The sequence below is a fragment of the Lissotriton helveticus genome, chromosome 7, assembly GCF_964261635.1.
Source record: "Lissotriton helveticus chromosome 7, aLisHel1.1, whole genome shotgun sequence".
In the NCBI taxonomy this organism is placed as follows: Eukaryota; Metazoa; Chordata; class Amphibia; order Caudata; family Salamandridae; genus Lissotriton; species Lissotriton helveticus.
In genome coordinates, this window is record NC_136068.1 from 1,073,917,394 (window position 1) to 1,073,932,206 (window position 14,813).

Genomic DNA, 14,813 nt, shown 5'->3' on the forward strand with positions numbered 1-14,813 from the left:
GCATATCGACTGGAGCTGAAGGAACTGACATAGCTCTGTTCATCGCAGACCTCTTCAGATCACTGGAGCATGATATCAAGGTGGATAGAGCACACAGAGTAGGCCCCAAACAACCCAACTTGGCGCTACTAGCAGATATACTTGTTTGTGTCCATGATTTTGTATTAAAGGAACATATCCTCTGCGCGGCCAGAGACCAGAACCCAATACAGTTTTAGAGTCACACGCCAATGCTTGACCAGGATATAGCAGCCTCTACACTCAAGAAACGCAGGGAGTTTCGCCTGGTCACGGCCCACCTTCAGAGTAAAGACATACCTAACTCATGGGGGCACCCATTCTGGATCATCTTTCACCTAAATAGATATTGTCTTTAGAGGAGACTTGTTAGTCACTTAGCATTATTGACACCTCTTACAATGAATCCCAGTCCAGTCGGCAATAGGGGAGCCCCTCACAGTGGCCAGAGGGGGCGGAAAACCAGAATTTCCCCTGAGAGACTCCATCCTGACCCGGCGACCATTGCCAAAGAGAGGCAGGCAATACTAGAGATGCTCTCCAGTGACACCGATGTAATCGATGAGACATGAGCCTGGCTGTGATGTTATCCTTCCATGCTTTGAGGCAGGTGGATTGGGTGGGGGGGAAGAGACAGACTTTTCAGTCCACCACACACTCCCAACCACTTCATCCCAACTGGATTCTGACCGTGAAGATTGACTCTATTGGACTATGTCTCAATTGTTATTTATCTTTTTCTTTTAAAGTTGTTTCTGGGGGAATTGTAGATATCAGCCCCTCTTTGCCACACCAATATGTTATGATCTTGATTATCTAAGACTTCGGTCCTGCGCACCTAGCACAGACATATACCCTTGTTTCATGCAACCTTACAGCTTACTTGTTCCCCTTTTACAATGCACCATAATCTACAATTCTCACCCTTAACGTGAAGGGCTTTATAACCCAGTTAAACCCCTGGCTGTCTTGTCCTACCTAGCATATTTGAATTCTCCAGGAAACACATCTGGTTTCTAGCGATTGGCATTGGATGCACTTGCAGCTTTCACGCAACAACTCTTCTTCTCCAACCCCTCAAGGACCGTTGAAGTCGCGATTTTAGTATCCCGTTCCTTCCAGGGCAAGATAGGTGCCAAGCAGGCTGAAATCAGGGGGAGGTAACTAGTTTACTCGGTGACCCTGGGTGACTACACCTTCTCGTTTGGGATCATCTACACTCCTAACGAGGGACAAGAACATTTCCTGCATTTCACTGTGGCTGAGGTGATGTCCTCAAGAGGCCGTGTGGTGTTAGTGGGAGGGGATCTCAACCTAGTGTTTAATAATGATCTGGATAGATCAGCGCCAAGGTGAGACTGGGGCCCTCTCCAGAGTAGGGGCACTTTGGCTGCACGAGATGGCCTGGGGAATATATGGCGCACAATACACCTGTATACACGCGACTATACATTCTACTCACACTCTCACAAGACATATGCTCGCATAAATCACTTTTTGGGTGCGGACGATCTTCAGCCTGTGGTCACAAGTTAAGAGATAGAACTTCTCTCGCTGTCTAACCATGCAGCGGTGTCCCTCTCTTTAACATTTCCATCATTACCGTCATCATCCAAAACCTGGCGTGTGCAGGAAAACCTCCTTCATAGACCTGCAGTGGTCTAGCAAACTAACAAGGCACTCACGTATTTCTTAACAATAAACAACACTGTAGATGTTTCTATTGCTACACTGTGGGAAACTTTGACGACTGTGATTAGAGGGGAATTGATTGCCATATCAGCGGTGGACAATAAGCTTCGCCAAGACAAGAGAGAACAGCTCACTCGGCAGTTACAGGAACTTGAATTCATTCACAAGCATATTGGTGCCCCCAGAGTCTGGCACCTGCTGGAGGCCGCTCGGCCACAGCTAGAAGGCACCAATCTTAAAAGAGGGGAGTACGCTGCTCTTAGGATTCAACACTCCTTTTATATTGGGGAGACAGTTGTGGGTGCCTTCCGGCCAATAGACTGAGGGCGCAGAGACAAACAACAGGAGTACATTCTATCTTAACCCCTTCCGCGCTCATGACGAGCTCAGCTCGTCATGAGTTACGACGCTCGTACGCTCATGACGAGCTGAGCTCGTCATGTAACGCTGCTTTTGAAAAACCGCAGCGCGCAGCGGGAAAACCGCTAGCGCGCATGCGGTTAATGGCTGATGGCTCTAAACTCACTGGCAACACCTCCATTGATTCCACTTCTCGAAATTTCTATAAGGAGCTCTATGCGGAGCAAACTTTCCCTGTGGAGAACCCAGACCTCTACCTCCAGAATGCCCGTACCTTGAGGCTGATGCCAGAACTGCTAACTTACCTGCACTGCCCAATTCCGTTACAGGAGGTTATTTCAGTCATTGCCCATCAGAAACTCTTAAAATCCCCAGGTCCAGATGGATTCCCTGTGTCATTTTACAAAACATTCTGCTCGACTCTTGCTCCTTTCCTTACCCGACTGTTCAATTCCATTGAAGGCCCAGTCTTGATCCCACCTTCCATGCTAGAGGCCTCCTTTGTTGTTATCCCAAAACCCGGCAAGCATAAGAGTCAATGTGCCCCCTATCGCCCAATATCCGTCCTCAATGTGGATATAAAGCTTTTCACTGGCATACTGGTGGCACGCTTAGGCCACCTCCTACAAGGTCACTTCATCCTGGACCAAACAGGTTTCAGTGATAATAAGAAATTTGTCTTGCATCTAATTGTCATAGCCCAACATTCAGCTCGGGAGCGGATCCTCATGGCCATCGGTGCTGAGAAAGATTTTGATTGGTTTCATTGGCCTTAACTAAAAACCACACTCCAACACTTTGGACACTTGGGGAGATTCTGTTAATGGATTCTCAGCAACTGCGGCCATCCCACATGACTTTTCGGGTGAATGGGCAGACCTCAGCCTTGTTCCCCATCTGTAGAGGCACACGTCAGGAGTGACCCCTCTCGCCCCAGCCTTTTGCACTCTACATGGAGCCTTTAGCCCAGCGAGTTCGGCACAACCCCAGCATTAAAGAGATCTCCTTCAGAGGGGAAGAGCATACTATCAGTCTCTATGCTGATGATGTACTGGTAGCCCTGGAGGAGCCGCATACCTCTCTCCAGGCTTTTTATGAGGAATTGGAGGCCTTCCGGCAAGCAGTGGAATTCCAGGTCAACGTTCACAAATCACTGGCCATGAATTTCTCACTCTCTGCATGCACTGAGACAACCCTTTCTGGCAGCTATCCTTTACAGTGGATGTTATGTTATGTTATGTTAAAATTATTTGTACAGCGCACAGACACCAGGCGGTTTAATGGATGACCACCTCCATCCCCTTCTTGGGTACTCAACTTTCCCGTATGACTAAAGCGACTGTATCACTCACTTATATGGCCCTACACCAACAGATTAAAGCAGATATGTCTGGATGTAGGCCATACCACCTCTCCTGGCTAGGTCGTGCAGCTGCCCTGAAAATGTCAATCCTGCCTAAGAACTGGTTCCTATTTCAGGCCTTGCCGGTTGAACTAACGGCCAGGACTATTCAAGCTCTGCATCAAGACATGCATCGCTTTCTATGGGCTGATGGTCGCTCCTGAATGCGGAAGAAGCAGAGCTATAGACCCCAGGGTAGGGGGTTTTGGTGTTCCTAACCTCATGCACTAATTTCAAGTGCCACAGCTCCGGATCCTACGTGAATGGTCTCGGTAGGACTAGGAAAAGCACTTGCTTTTCATTGAAAGAGCGGTCGGGGGACAACACTTGTGGAGAATGCACTTCCTATAAAGGCATGCCTGACCGTGAAGCCTCTATTCATCGCCGATTAGTAAATCTGCTATAGATGTTTGGGACCGAGTGAGTGAACAGAGAGGCCTGACATTGTTTCCATCCTCACTAACACCGATTGTTGGTAATGTGGATTTCACCCCAGGGCTGAACCAGATAGAGCTTCAACACTGACAGTGAGAAGGCTGCCTATCTGTAGGCCACTTAGTTGATGACGAAGGCCCCTTGCCCTTTGACCAGCTTTGCACTGACTTGGCGCTACCTGAATTGGAAAGGTCACACTACCTCCAAATCCAGCACTGTGTATCGTAGCCTGTGGTCCGCTCTGGTGCGCAACGCCCTCTCATGGCTTTTGAAAACGGAAAGTCAGGGCGTAAATGGTGTATCTCGATTGGCACAACGTGAACATTGCCATGCTGCAGGAGGGACTTCTGCCCCTTATGGAGCACTCAGCTTTTGGTAGAGATTATGGATGCCACAGGTGTTTCTCATCTTTTCTTCACACTCACTTATGGTTATACCACTAATACAAAGCAGTATGGGTTTCTGTTTGGGCAAAGTGGTGACCTGCCCACACGGAAGGCATGTCATAGTGCATGGGCGTATAGCCAATAACAACATGACTCTTGTTAATGTTTAGGGACCCAACATGGATGGTGGATTATTATAAATGTCACTTTTCCACTCCTAACACATTTGCACACCCACTCAGTCCCATAAAGTTTTACAGTTTTGAGTGATGAGTATGATAAAAACTAAGCATCCCACTTAAGCTGGTTACATTATTCGTACCTGTAGAAATGTGATTCGTATTTGGTACAAGTCACATTTCTACGGGTACAAATACTGACCCACCTGAATATACTAGACTCTGTTTTTTAGTTGCAGCTTCCAACAGTATTTATTTAGCTTGTAAGTTCTGCATTTTGTTTAGAAAATTTGTATCTTGGATATTTAATGGGTTATTTTTTCTAAATTTCCATACAGAACATTGGTAGTTTCCTTTAAGTTGTGGGAATGTGAGGCCCCATTGGTGACTCCTGTCTTGTGTCATCTAACAACAAGAAACAGAAGCTACTTGTAGAGTCCGAGGGTAACTTAAGATGTATGTCTATTTCTTTTGATTGAGTTACAGGAAGAGGAGGAGGAGGAAACATTGCACCTACCAGGTGCCGGGGAGGCAGAAGATGACTTGCCTGGTGCCCCTGGAGAAGGTACCACAGCAAGTCCATCTACAGCAGATCATACCTCTCGAGAGGGGGTGAGTGTTTATGGTCTCCGGTACTCTATATTGACCTAGAAATGAGGTGTGCTTACTAAGTAGAAAAGGGGCTGCAGTTTTCGCTTCACAATTCGTATGCAGCAGTAAAACGCAAAGCATCAGTGTGGCCTAAATCTTAAAAAATGAATATTTACCCCCATGTATTTCCTGTAGTTGTTTTCCGCAGGAAATAATTCTATCCAGATCCTCTTGAGATAGGCGAAATCTTTTTTAGGTACTAGAAATGTTGAAGCTAATAAGGGAATAAGGAGCCTAAAAATTGATCAAGAAAGTGCTAGGGCAAATACACAGAAAAGAATAGCCAAAATATGACAAACACTGCTGCCCTGCAGGGTGAAAAGTCAAGGAAAGTTGAAATGCCAAATAATTTTGATCATCAAGATTAGTTAATGGATCTGGCATACAAGAGGGTGCAGTATAATAAATGCATGATGTGGGAAAATGCTAGACGTGTTTGTGGGAAGATTTAAGTTGTTTGCCATAACCAAATTATACCTCCTTAGAGTTTCTAGTGCACCATCTGGAGGTTCCTTCTGAGGCCATAGTAATAAGATTAGCTAGGCCACAAAAATTAGATTAGCAAAACCGATGTTGTTAGAGAACATTACCTTCTAGGGAAAGTACATTCTCTTTAGAGAATGGAGAAGTGTGGCTCACTGGTTAGAGGAGGCAGACCTGGAAGCAGAGGTCAGCTCGGGACCAGGGTTCAATTCCCGGCTCGGTCTTGAGTCCTAAAATGTCCATGGACTCGACAATTCTCGCTCCGGTGCCTACTCGATTCACGGGTTCACACTCTGCGACTCTGGGCAATAGCTTGCTTAATCTCCACAACGGCCCCTCGCGGCGGGATGCCTGGCTTTCACCTTGCGGATACCCTGCCGGGGTTATCTCACAGGGGAATACCAGGACGGGTTCCCTAAGCAAGCGCTTAGAAACCGCTCGGTGATTTGCGCTATATAAATTCCTGTACATTTACATTTACATTTTAAGAAGTCATACTTTGTTTTGCAACTCACAATGTATCTAAAATATTAAGGAACAGATGTGGTAAGGCTGACGTGTCTTCTTTCTCTGAGGTCTCTTCATGGCACTCCCAACTATGAAGACCGTAAGGTCCTCGCTCTTTGCTCCCCTACCTCTATCAGCAACCACACAGCAAATGTTGGGGGGGAATGGGGGGGGTTGTGGTACCATAGTGCCACCAGCCAAGATGGCAGTGTAGTAGTGCGACTGCGGCTCCACACACCCGGTCAGCATATCTGGCAGAATCATCTGTCTTTCAAGTAGGCTGTGCCTGCACACAGCATCTGCTCTCTTTGTCAGTGGGGAGCTACTGGCCCCGTGATTGCCTGAGACCTGGGAGCACATGCCAGGTTCTTTCTCTGGTGGATGCGATCAGCAGGATCTGGATCCCTGTGGTTGTATGCAAACTTGTGTGACATGGACAGTGCGCCATAGACACCTAGAAAAAATGGGGCGGATGTAGCCTGGATGGCACTGGGTATACAGGCCATCTGAAGCAAGACAGCTAGCATTGCGTCCTTCCCCTTACTCGGAAGATAACTGCACATTACAAAGGGCAGCCCTGTGCATATGAGGCAGGATACATGGCTTTTTTGTAAAAGTTTTTTTTTTAGTGTTAAATTGCGCAAACTCGATTAGAAGGTATCAGAGCCCTTTACATGAGCACGTTACAGACAGACACATTAATTTTTTGTTAGGCACAGGGAGATTAAGTGATTTGCCCAGAATCACAGGATGGTGAGCGTCCCTGCCGAGACTCAAATCCGGTTCTCCAGCTTTGAATTCGACGGCTCTAGCCATTAGGCCACATCTTCTCCCTTGATTGACAACCGGACATGTAAGTACAGATATGTGACTGTCCAAAGTCATAATTGAATACACAAATTGTCTTGTTGCATCTGGCTGAGACAGTGGCAGTGAGCCAGACAACAGATTGGCTGCTTCCCTGAATGTGGATAAGAAACATAAAAGCACTGTGTAGAGAGCTCTTTGGATCGATATACAGGTAGGAGAACTTGTGTTGCTCAGCATACACCGACACACCCTCTTTAAACACTATGGGCAACATAGAGACTGGGCAGCAGAAGCTGTAATTTAATGGGCATCACAGCCTAAAATTAGCCTAAAAATGCTGCTAACATGACCTTGGGGAGACAGACATATACTAGTGATGTGGAGTAAGAGCGAGTCAAGCCACTATTATTTGGTATGAAAAACAGTTTGTGCACAATTGATGTCAAAATTGACCATTTAACTGCCCCTCTGACCACATGAAGTACCAGCTTGATAAGATTGCAGAAAGAATGGACATGTTGGAGGGTGGAGGGTGCATCTCTGACATTGAAAACAGATTAAAAAAACTCGGAAAATCATTTGAGCCATAAATGAGTATTTTGAGGCCTGCTCGTGGCACAACAATCTTTGAATTTTAGGGATTCCAGAAACCAGGAAAGATGGAATTGTTTAAAGAGAAATTGCTTAAAAGACTTTTTGGGGTCAACGCTTTTTCTTTATTATACATAGTGGAAAGAGCGTATCTATCCTTGCCAGCACGATAATAACAAGCCTTTTGAACTATAGAGACAGAGATTTGAAATTATGATTAGACAGAGATCAGGAAGAGTTGAAATATGATGGCTACAACGTTTCCACATAATCTGACTACACAATAGAGGCACAAGAAGCGCACAGGGCCTTCATACTGGTAAAGGAACACAAATTGAATCTTAAATATGCAATGCTTTATGTAGCAAACTTTAAGATGAAATTCAATTGCAAACTGTTTTTCTTCACTGAGCGGCAATGAGCTTCACATTTTCTGAAGTCTGAACTTGCTTGCTCTCCCTCAGCGGACTGTACTTCATGTGGAGAATCTGCATTTAGCTCAGTAGATAACAATGACTCATACAATACAATAATTCTGTACTCCGCTGAAGATATTATATTCTCATGGAATGGTATCATTATAAGTCTGTTGTGGGGGGTGACATCAATGACATTTGGGCTTTTCTGTGCGGGATGGGGGTTATGGAACAGTGGGTTCTTTTTTTGGTTGTTACCTGGCTGCATTACTCAAGATAGTCCATGGACAGCATAATATAGTCACTAAATACGTTGCACTCACACCAGTGCTGGTCTGTGAGGGCCATGATATCATATACATTATGATGTGGCTCGCCATTTATGCAGACACATCCATGATTTGGAGGTATGTCTAATTCTAATTTACCAGCTATAAAATTATTCACCCGAAATTTTAGGTCTTAAAAGCCCCAAAAAAGCTAGAAATGTCTTTTCCTGTTCCATGGGTGGGGTGATCCTAGTCGGGAAGGGGCTCCAATTTAGGGGCCGGTTACGATTTCGTTTGGAAGGGCTCCGAATGGGATTCGGACTTGCTGATTCCGATTCGGAAGCTTTGTTTCCGACCGAATCGTACCCAGTTCCAAACGGTAGATTACGATGGCCGAAAACCGTAAGGGCTGTCTGAATCAGTTCCAAAAGGCATTGGGACAGGTCGATCTTTCGGGGGCGAATCATACAGCTCTATAGACTCGGTTTCTAAACGAGCCTTTACGATAAACGATTTGGACAGACGTTCCGATGCGGTTTGCCCGGAACGAAACAGCTGTTGGAATCGGTCTTTGGGGGCCCGTAGCCATCCCCCCTTCACCCGGGGCACTCCAAATCGGGTCCATTGGGGTACCCATGGGTCCCCTATTCCCAACCATGCACAGTGTGGTAGGCACCATGGGGTGCCTGTCGTAGGATGCACACATTTTCCTAGCCACCCCTTTCTTCAATGGGAGGCTTTGTTTTTGTTCGGAACACAGGCTCCCATTGAAGTCAATGGGAGTCTGATCGAATCGTATCCACAAACTTCCGTATGCATTGAAATCGCTCGGTCGGACTCCCCCGATCCGAGTTGGTCGGAAAGCATTACGGAACCGTTTCGGTCAGAATGCTTTCCGAACGAGATTGCAATCGGCCCCAGAGTCATAAACACACTTGCACTAACACCGAGGGTAGAGATCTTAAAATTCTGAGTACTTTAAATAATGAACATATGACCCTCATTATTTCCTATGGTCTGAATATAAACTCTCTGGCCTTCTTCCGCGACCTAATTGCTACCTAAAATAAGCTTGACCTACGACCAGTCCTTTGAGGAGCCGATTTCAATGTAATACTGGACCTCCATATGGACAGATCATAGAAAAGTAACAGACCTCTATCTTTAGCTTCTGTTGCACTCCACTTCTTATTAATCAGTCACACCCTAGCTGATGTGTGGCAACTTTAACACTCTGACACTGTTGGCTATGCATACTATTCCTCAATGCATGATACTACTTCTAACATACACTATTGGTACCCAGAAACATTTGCACATGAATAGTGGAAACTGAAATCCTACTTCACACCCTATCTGACCACTCCCTGGTACTACCGCAATTGACACTCCTAGCTCACATTGGTTCCCACCATCCACACGTTTTCTCTTTCAGGACACCATAGTGTTTCGGGAGCAGATTAGATGGGGCTTTGAGTGGTATTTCTCATTAAATTAAGGTTCGGTGACTAGTTAAAGCAATACTTTGTGAAGCCACTAAAGCTAAGATCAGAGGTCTCTTTATCTCTAAGAAGACTGGTATTCTCAGATCCATACGTACTAGACTGGGAACAATAGAGTTAGCTTAACATCCTGGAATATAACAATACTATATCATTAAATCCTAGAGATAGCGGAGGATGCACAAAGCACTTCTATAATTCAGAGAGGAGATAAAGCACAACATTAAATACTTTGGCAAATAAGCTCTGACAAGCAGGGCAAGCATCCCAGACACATATTAGCTAGGCTATTTCAACCCAGGTGGGCATATTAAAAATCAGTAGCCCTGATGGTAGACACTACACGACTACTCCTAAAATACTGGAGATTTTTTTCTGAATACTATGTGGATCTAATAGACCTTCCCAAAGACCGTATTGTTGAATATCTTTCCAAAGCCACTTTGGCCTGGCTGGAATCCCATAAACGGGAACACGCTTAACCATATCTTCTCTACAGAAGGGATAGTCAGCATAACAAAACACTTACTTAACTGCAAAACCCCAGGTGTGGATGGGCTGACCTCGGAATTCTATATGGAGTATGCTTACATATTGGCTCCATATCTATTAGACGTTTACAGAGAGGCCTGAGAGACAGAGCACCTGCCGACACTATGAGTGGCCATAATTACGGTGCAATTAAAACCAGGAAAGCCCTCAAATCATTTTGCATCTTATAGACCTTTCTCATTAATAAACACAGACAACAGAATCCTTGCAAAAGTAACTGCAAATCCATTGTAGCCTTATATGAAAGGACTAGTGTTGCCAGAGGAGTCGGACTTTCCCCTGAGTCGCACAACCTCGGCAAAATTGCCCACTTTTTTCTGTTAACAAATCAATTAGACCCTGATGTCTCAGTTGCAGCATTATTGTTGACCGCAGAAAAAGTTTTTGACTTCCTTGAATGACCTTCTATGCTAGTTGTACTGAGGAGAATGGTCATGGGAGATAGCATTGGTTTGGTTGCTTTTCTCCATACTCACCCAGTAGTCAAAATTAGAATAAATTGTAACCTGTCCACAAGATTCCAAATCACTAGATGCACTATACAGGGGTGTCTGCTATCACTAATATTGTTTGCACTTGTAATGAAACCCCTGACCTGTATAATCAGAGAAACACATGCATGTAAATTACATTGGACCAATTTAAGGAAATGGGGAAAGGGGGTACATCGCCACTGGACTTTAAAAAATATATATTTTATGCTCCGGCACTTCATTTGAGAGAGGTCTTTCTCCTTTGCAGAGTGACCTGCGTTAATGGCAGTAAAACAATTCATTATTAATGCGGCCTTGTGGGGAATTACATCCAGAGTACCCAAAATAATCTTAGACACTAGAACACACTCCATTCTTAAGGCAAGGAATGGATGGGAGAATGACATGGGAGATAAGATATCCGACAAAAATCTGGTTGCTGCTCTCAAACAGAGGAAATATCCCTGAAGGACAGGCATATGCTCACAAAGATATCTCCACGGACTTTACCACAATCCATCTGGCCATAATTTGATGGGTTTAGAAGTTGACCAGAGATGATCTTGCTGCTGTCACAATAGAGCTGACTATATACATGTCGCATGGCTTTGTCCTCCCTTGGCGAAGTACTGGAGTCAAGTTTTCAAACTACTTAATACAATGGTGGGCATTGAATTGCCCCCAGCACCCCTGATGACCCTACTGGGATATGTCAGAGGAGTGCTTAGGGTGATCAGCAGATTCACAGCGCTGGCCTGTGTATTGGCAAAATGTAGGGTGGCTATGACCTGTCAAGGAGGTCTGTACCCAGAATCAAAGGTTGGGTGGCTGACCTGGTGCACTGAAATGATATGTCTGATATTTTTGCTACTACACATCCAATAATTTCAAGGACGAAAATGTATGGGGCCTCTTCAAAACTATCTTTAAAGATCAAGCAAGCAGAAAGTTGAAATGTTGTTTACATTTGGAGACCTGTACAGTAACACACTGGTCAAATTCTCCAGTGAAATGTTGGCATTGACTGGTGAACTTAGCGAGCAATAAATGGACGTGGCATTTATGGGAAGGATGCACATGATCCCAGCACAAGACACTCTCAGAGCAAGAATAAGTAAAGCAAGTGGTTTTTCTATGATATTATGGTGTCTGCAACTATGACATTAGGAGGATGGACAAAGGTAGAGCATTGTTAGAATGTATTCTCTGTGCATGGTTAGGGGGGTGGACACTGGAATTCTCCTGAAGGTGGATATACCAATGTGAGTGTATAGCTATGTAGTCTGCAAAATCTATGGACTGGAAACATAATAACCCTGATCAGCTGTAATGTCAATGTTTGAGTGTAACTGTTGTATTGGAAAAATCCCATAACTAATAAACTACTGTTGCATATGCTAAAATGAAAGAGGTGAACCTATTGTCAACGTATCCGGACAGGATCACTTTGTGGTATATAGAAATCAACCCAGCAGTTCCAATGGCTATTGCCAGGCTATACTAACATAAGGGACACATATACAGGGTCATTCTTCGAATAAATGATGCATATTGACATGGTCCATAGATTATTTACTAGTATCTAGTGGGATGTTTTGGTGATGCAACACCAGTCCTAATTCTGACTGGGAAGAGCCTAATAAGAAGGCCCAAAGGTCTCTTACACATTTGGATTGAATGACGTATTCAGTTATTGAACACAGAATCTCCTTTAGCTACAGTAATATCCAGTGCACTAGACTACGTGAGATACTAGGCTTCTGTCAGTAACACTTTTTTTTTTAACGGAGTTTTATATTGCTCAAACTTGACCCAAAGGTATCGGGTATCAGAGCACTTTACATAGCACCAGTTGCGTTACATGAGGACACATTCATTTTTGTTAGGCACGGGGAGATTAAGCGATTTGCCTAGAATCACAGGATGTTCAGCATCGTTGCCGGGACTCGAATCCAGTTCCCCAGATTCGAGGTCGACCGCCCCAGCCATTAGGCCAACTCCTCTCCTTGAGCATGTATATCTTGCCCCTGAAAACAGATGAGGTGTTGAGTCTAGTTCATTCCATAGATGCATTCCTCTTACCAGGTATTGGTACTGACAGGGACCAAGATGGATTTATTGAATACTTATGGGAGATTTTAATACCCATCTAAATGATAACTTCTTTGATAGTGAGGAACCTGATATATTGCAGTTGGTTTTGGAAATACAGATAACTATCCCTGCTGTAGCAAATCAGTACTAAGTAAGAGACCACTAAACCACCTTAATGAGTTCTTATGGTCTCTGCCTTTTAAATGGGCGGTACCCTAAGATTTTCTGCCTGTGCTACATTCAGGGCTGTGGTAAGTTCAGCAGAATTGATGATATGACTGTTAGATTGGGAGAATGGTATAAAGCTGCTGACTTTATTTCTTTAACTATGCGTATTGGGTGACCAGAACTCCTTGCTACCTTTTTTTGCCGTTTTGACCATCATAATGTAATACCATACTCCAGTTAAACAGCTGACATGTCGAGCTTATGCCGTTTGCTGCATTGGAATCCCATTAGGTTTACAGAAATTATGCCTGCAGGTATAAAATAATTTTACCCATTTTAGAAACAACCCTGTTGGACATGACTCCCCCGCATCAGAATGTGACTCTTAAGGCTGTTATGAATATTCTTTGCCCTACCTTGGCTACTTTTAACTTTTGCAAAAGCAGCTGACACGACTGGTATCACTGCAAAGGTTACTTCAAAAAATGGGATTGATGCACAGCTTCAATTTGTGAATTAGCTTTGTTGTAATTCGTTGAGTTAAGGTGCTACTGTCGGGTGACGCGCTCCGTCCGTGGCGTCCTTTATCAATAACTAAACGTGTGGCCAATGAATCATTGGTTACATCCCCTACAGGCACAGTGCCTGTAAGGGATGTCCCATGTAGGGGAGGTCCCAGATCTAAGAAGCCATTCAACAAGCAGACTCTGGGGTAGATCAGGGACATCTGCAGAAGAGGGAGGCTGAAGTCAAAAATAGTATAGGGAACTAGTTAGAAGCAGAAAGGTAGAACAAGCCTAGTTCAACTAAAGGGTAACTTAGGGTACAAGGATTCAGACTAATTTTGGAGGCTGGTTTCACTAGACCTGGTATCCAGTTTTAACATTTATACAATTAACATTTCAGAAGTCTTCTGTATTTAGCACTTTAAGATCATCTCTCAGGATGCAATGATCAGTGTGTGTTCTCCCCTTCCACTCAAATGAAAATGATGAGCTGTCCATAGGACCAAACATTTTAGATGAGGCAAGCGTGACTTTTGTTTTTTTACAAGTTTTACTTGATTCCTTGGGCATTGTATTTCTGCCAAATCTTCAATACTTTTCTTAGAGCCAGTGTATTCCATGAGACATGGATTATATAGTATGTTATTTCCATTTAAAAAAAAAAAAATAACCAAATTGTATTAATTTTCGTAATACCCCACTGCATTCACATATAAACACTAATATTAATTAACATTTCACAAGATTCGATGCAGGGGTGCCAGCAGTCCCCTAGCCACAACGTATCTTTACAAAAGCAGTCCATAATGGGTGCACCACCTTCCCCATATATTTTCGTGTTTTTGACGGGCCCCTCCAGCAGCGTGCAATCTCTCTTGTGGCCACCAGGGACACCAACCCAACGAATCTCCTTTCAGCACGGGATTCACCAATTCCCTCCAATAGTCCCAACAATGCCTGTGGACCCAATTCAATGTTATGACCCAGGATCGCAGTCGCAGTAATCTCCGGTGTCGCTGCTTCCCAGAAGGGCACAGGGCACGGACAGAACCATGCCATGTGGATGAAGTTAGAATGTGTGGGGCATGGCACCATTTACACCCAGCCTGATTTTTTCCATTTTTAATTAATGCCGCAGGAAGTTACTGGTCAATTTCTGTTTTAAACTCTGTTTAAATTGTTTAGAAAACTACTAAATTGCATACACATGTGATCTAAGGAGAGGGCACAAATAGTTGAATAATCTACAATAAATCCGATTAACACCAAATATGTGAATTTGTAGAGTGGACTGGAAACATTAATTTGAATCTATACCA

At 44.2% G+C, this 14,813-nt stretch overlaps 1 protein-coding gene across 2 annotated transcripts in view; it reads left to right on the top strand.

Annotated features, from left to right (window-relative positions):
• The window catches only part of CCDC40 (coiled-coil domain 40 molecular ruler complex subunit), an 808,572-nt gene that overhangs the window by 41,112 nt on the left and 752,647 nt on the right, over positions 1-14,813 (top strand). For both annotated transcript variants that reach the window (XM_078654053.1, XM_078654054.1), the window contains exon 3: positions 4,959-5,084. In XM_078654053.1, the coding sequence (XP_078510179.1) occupies positions 4,959-5,084 (126 nt within the window). The remainder of the gene's footprint in view (positions 1-4,958; positions 5,085-14,813) is intronic.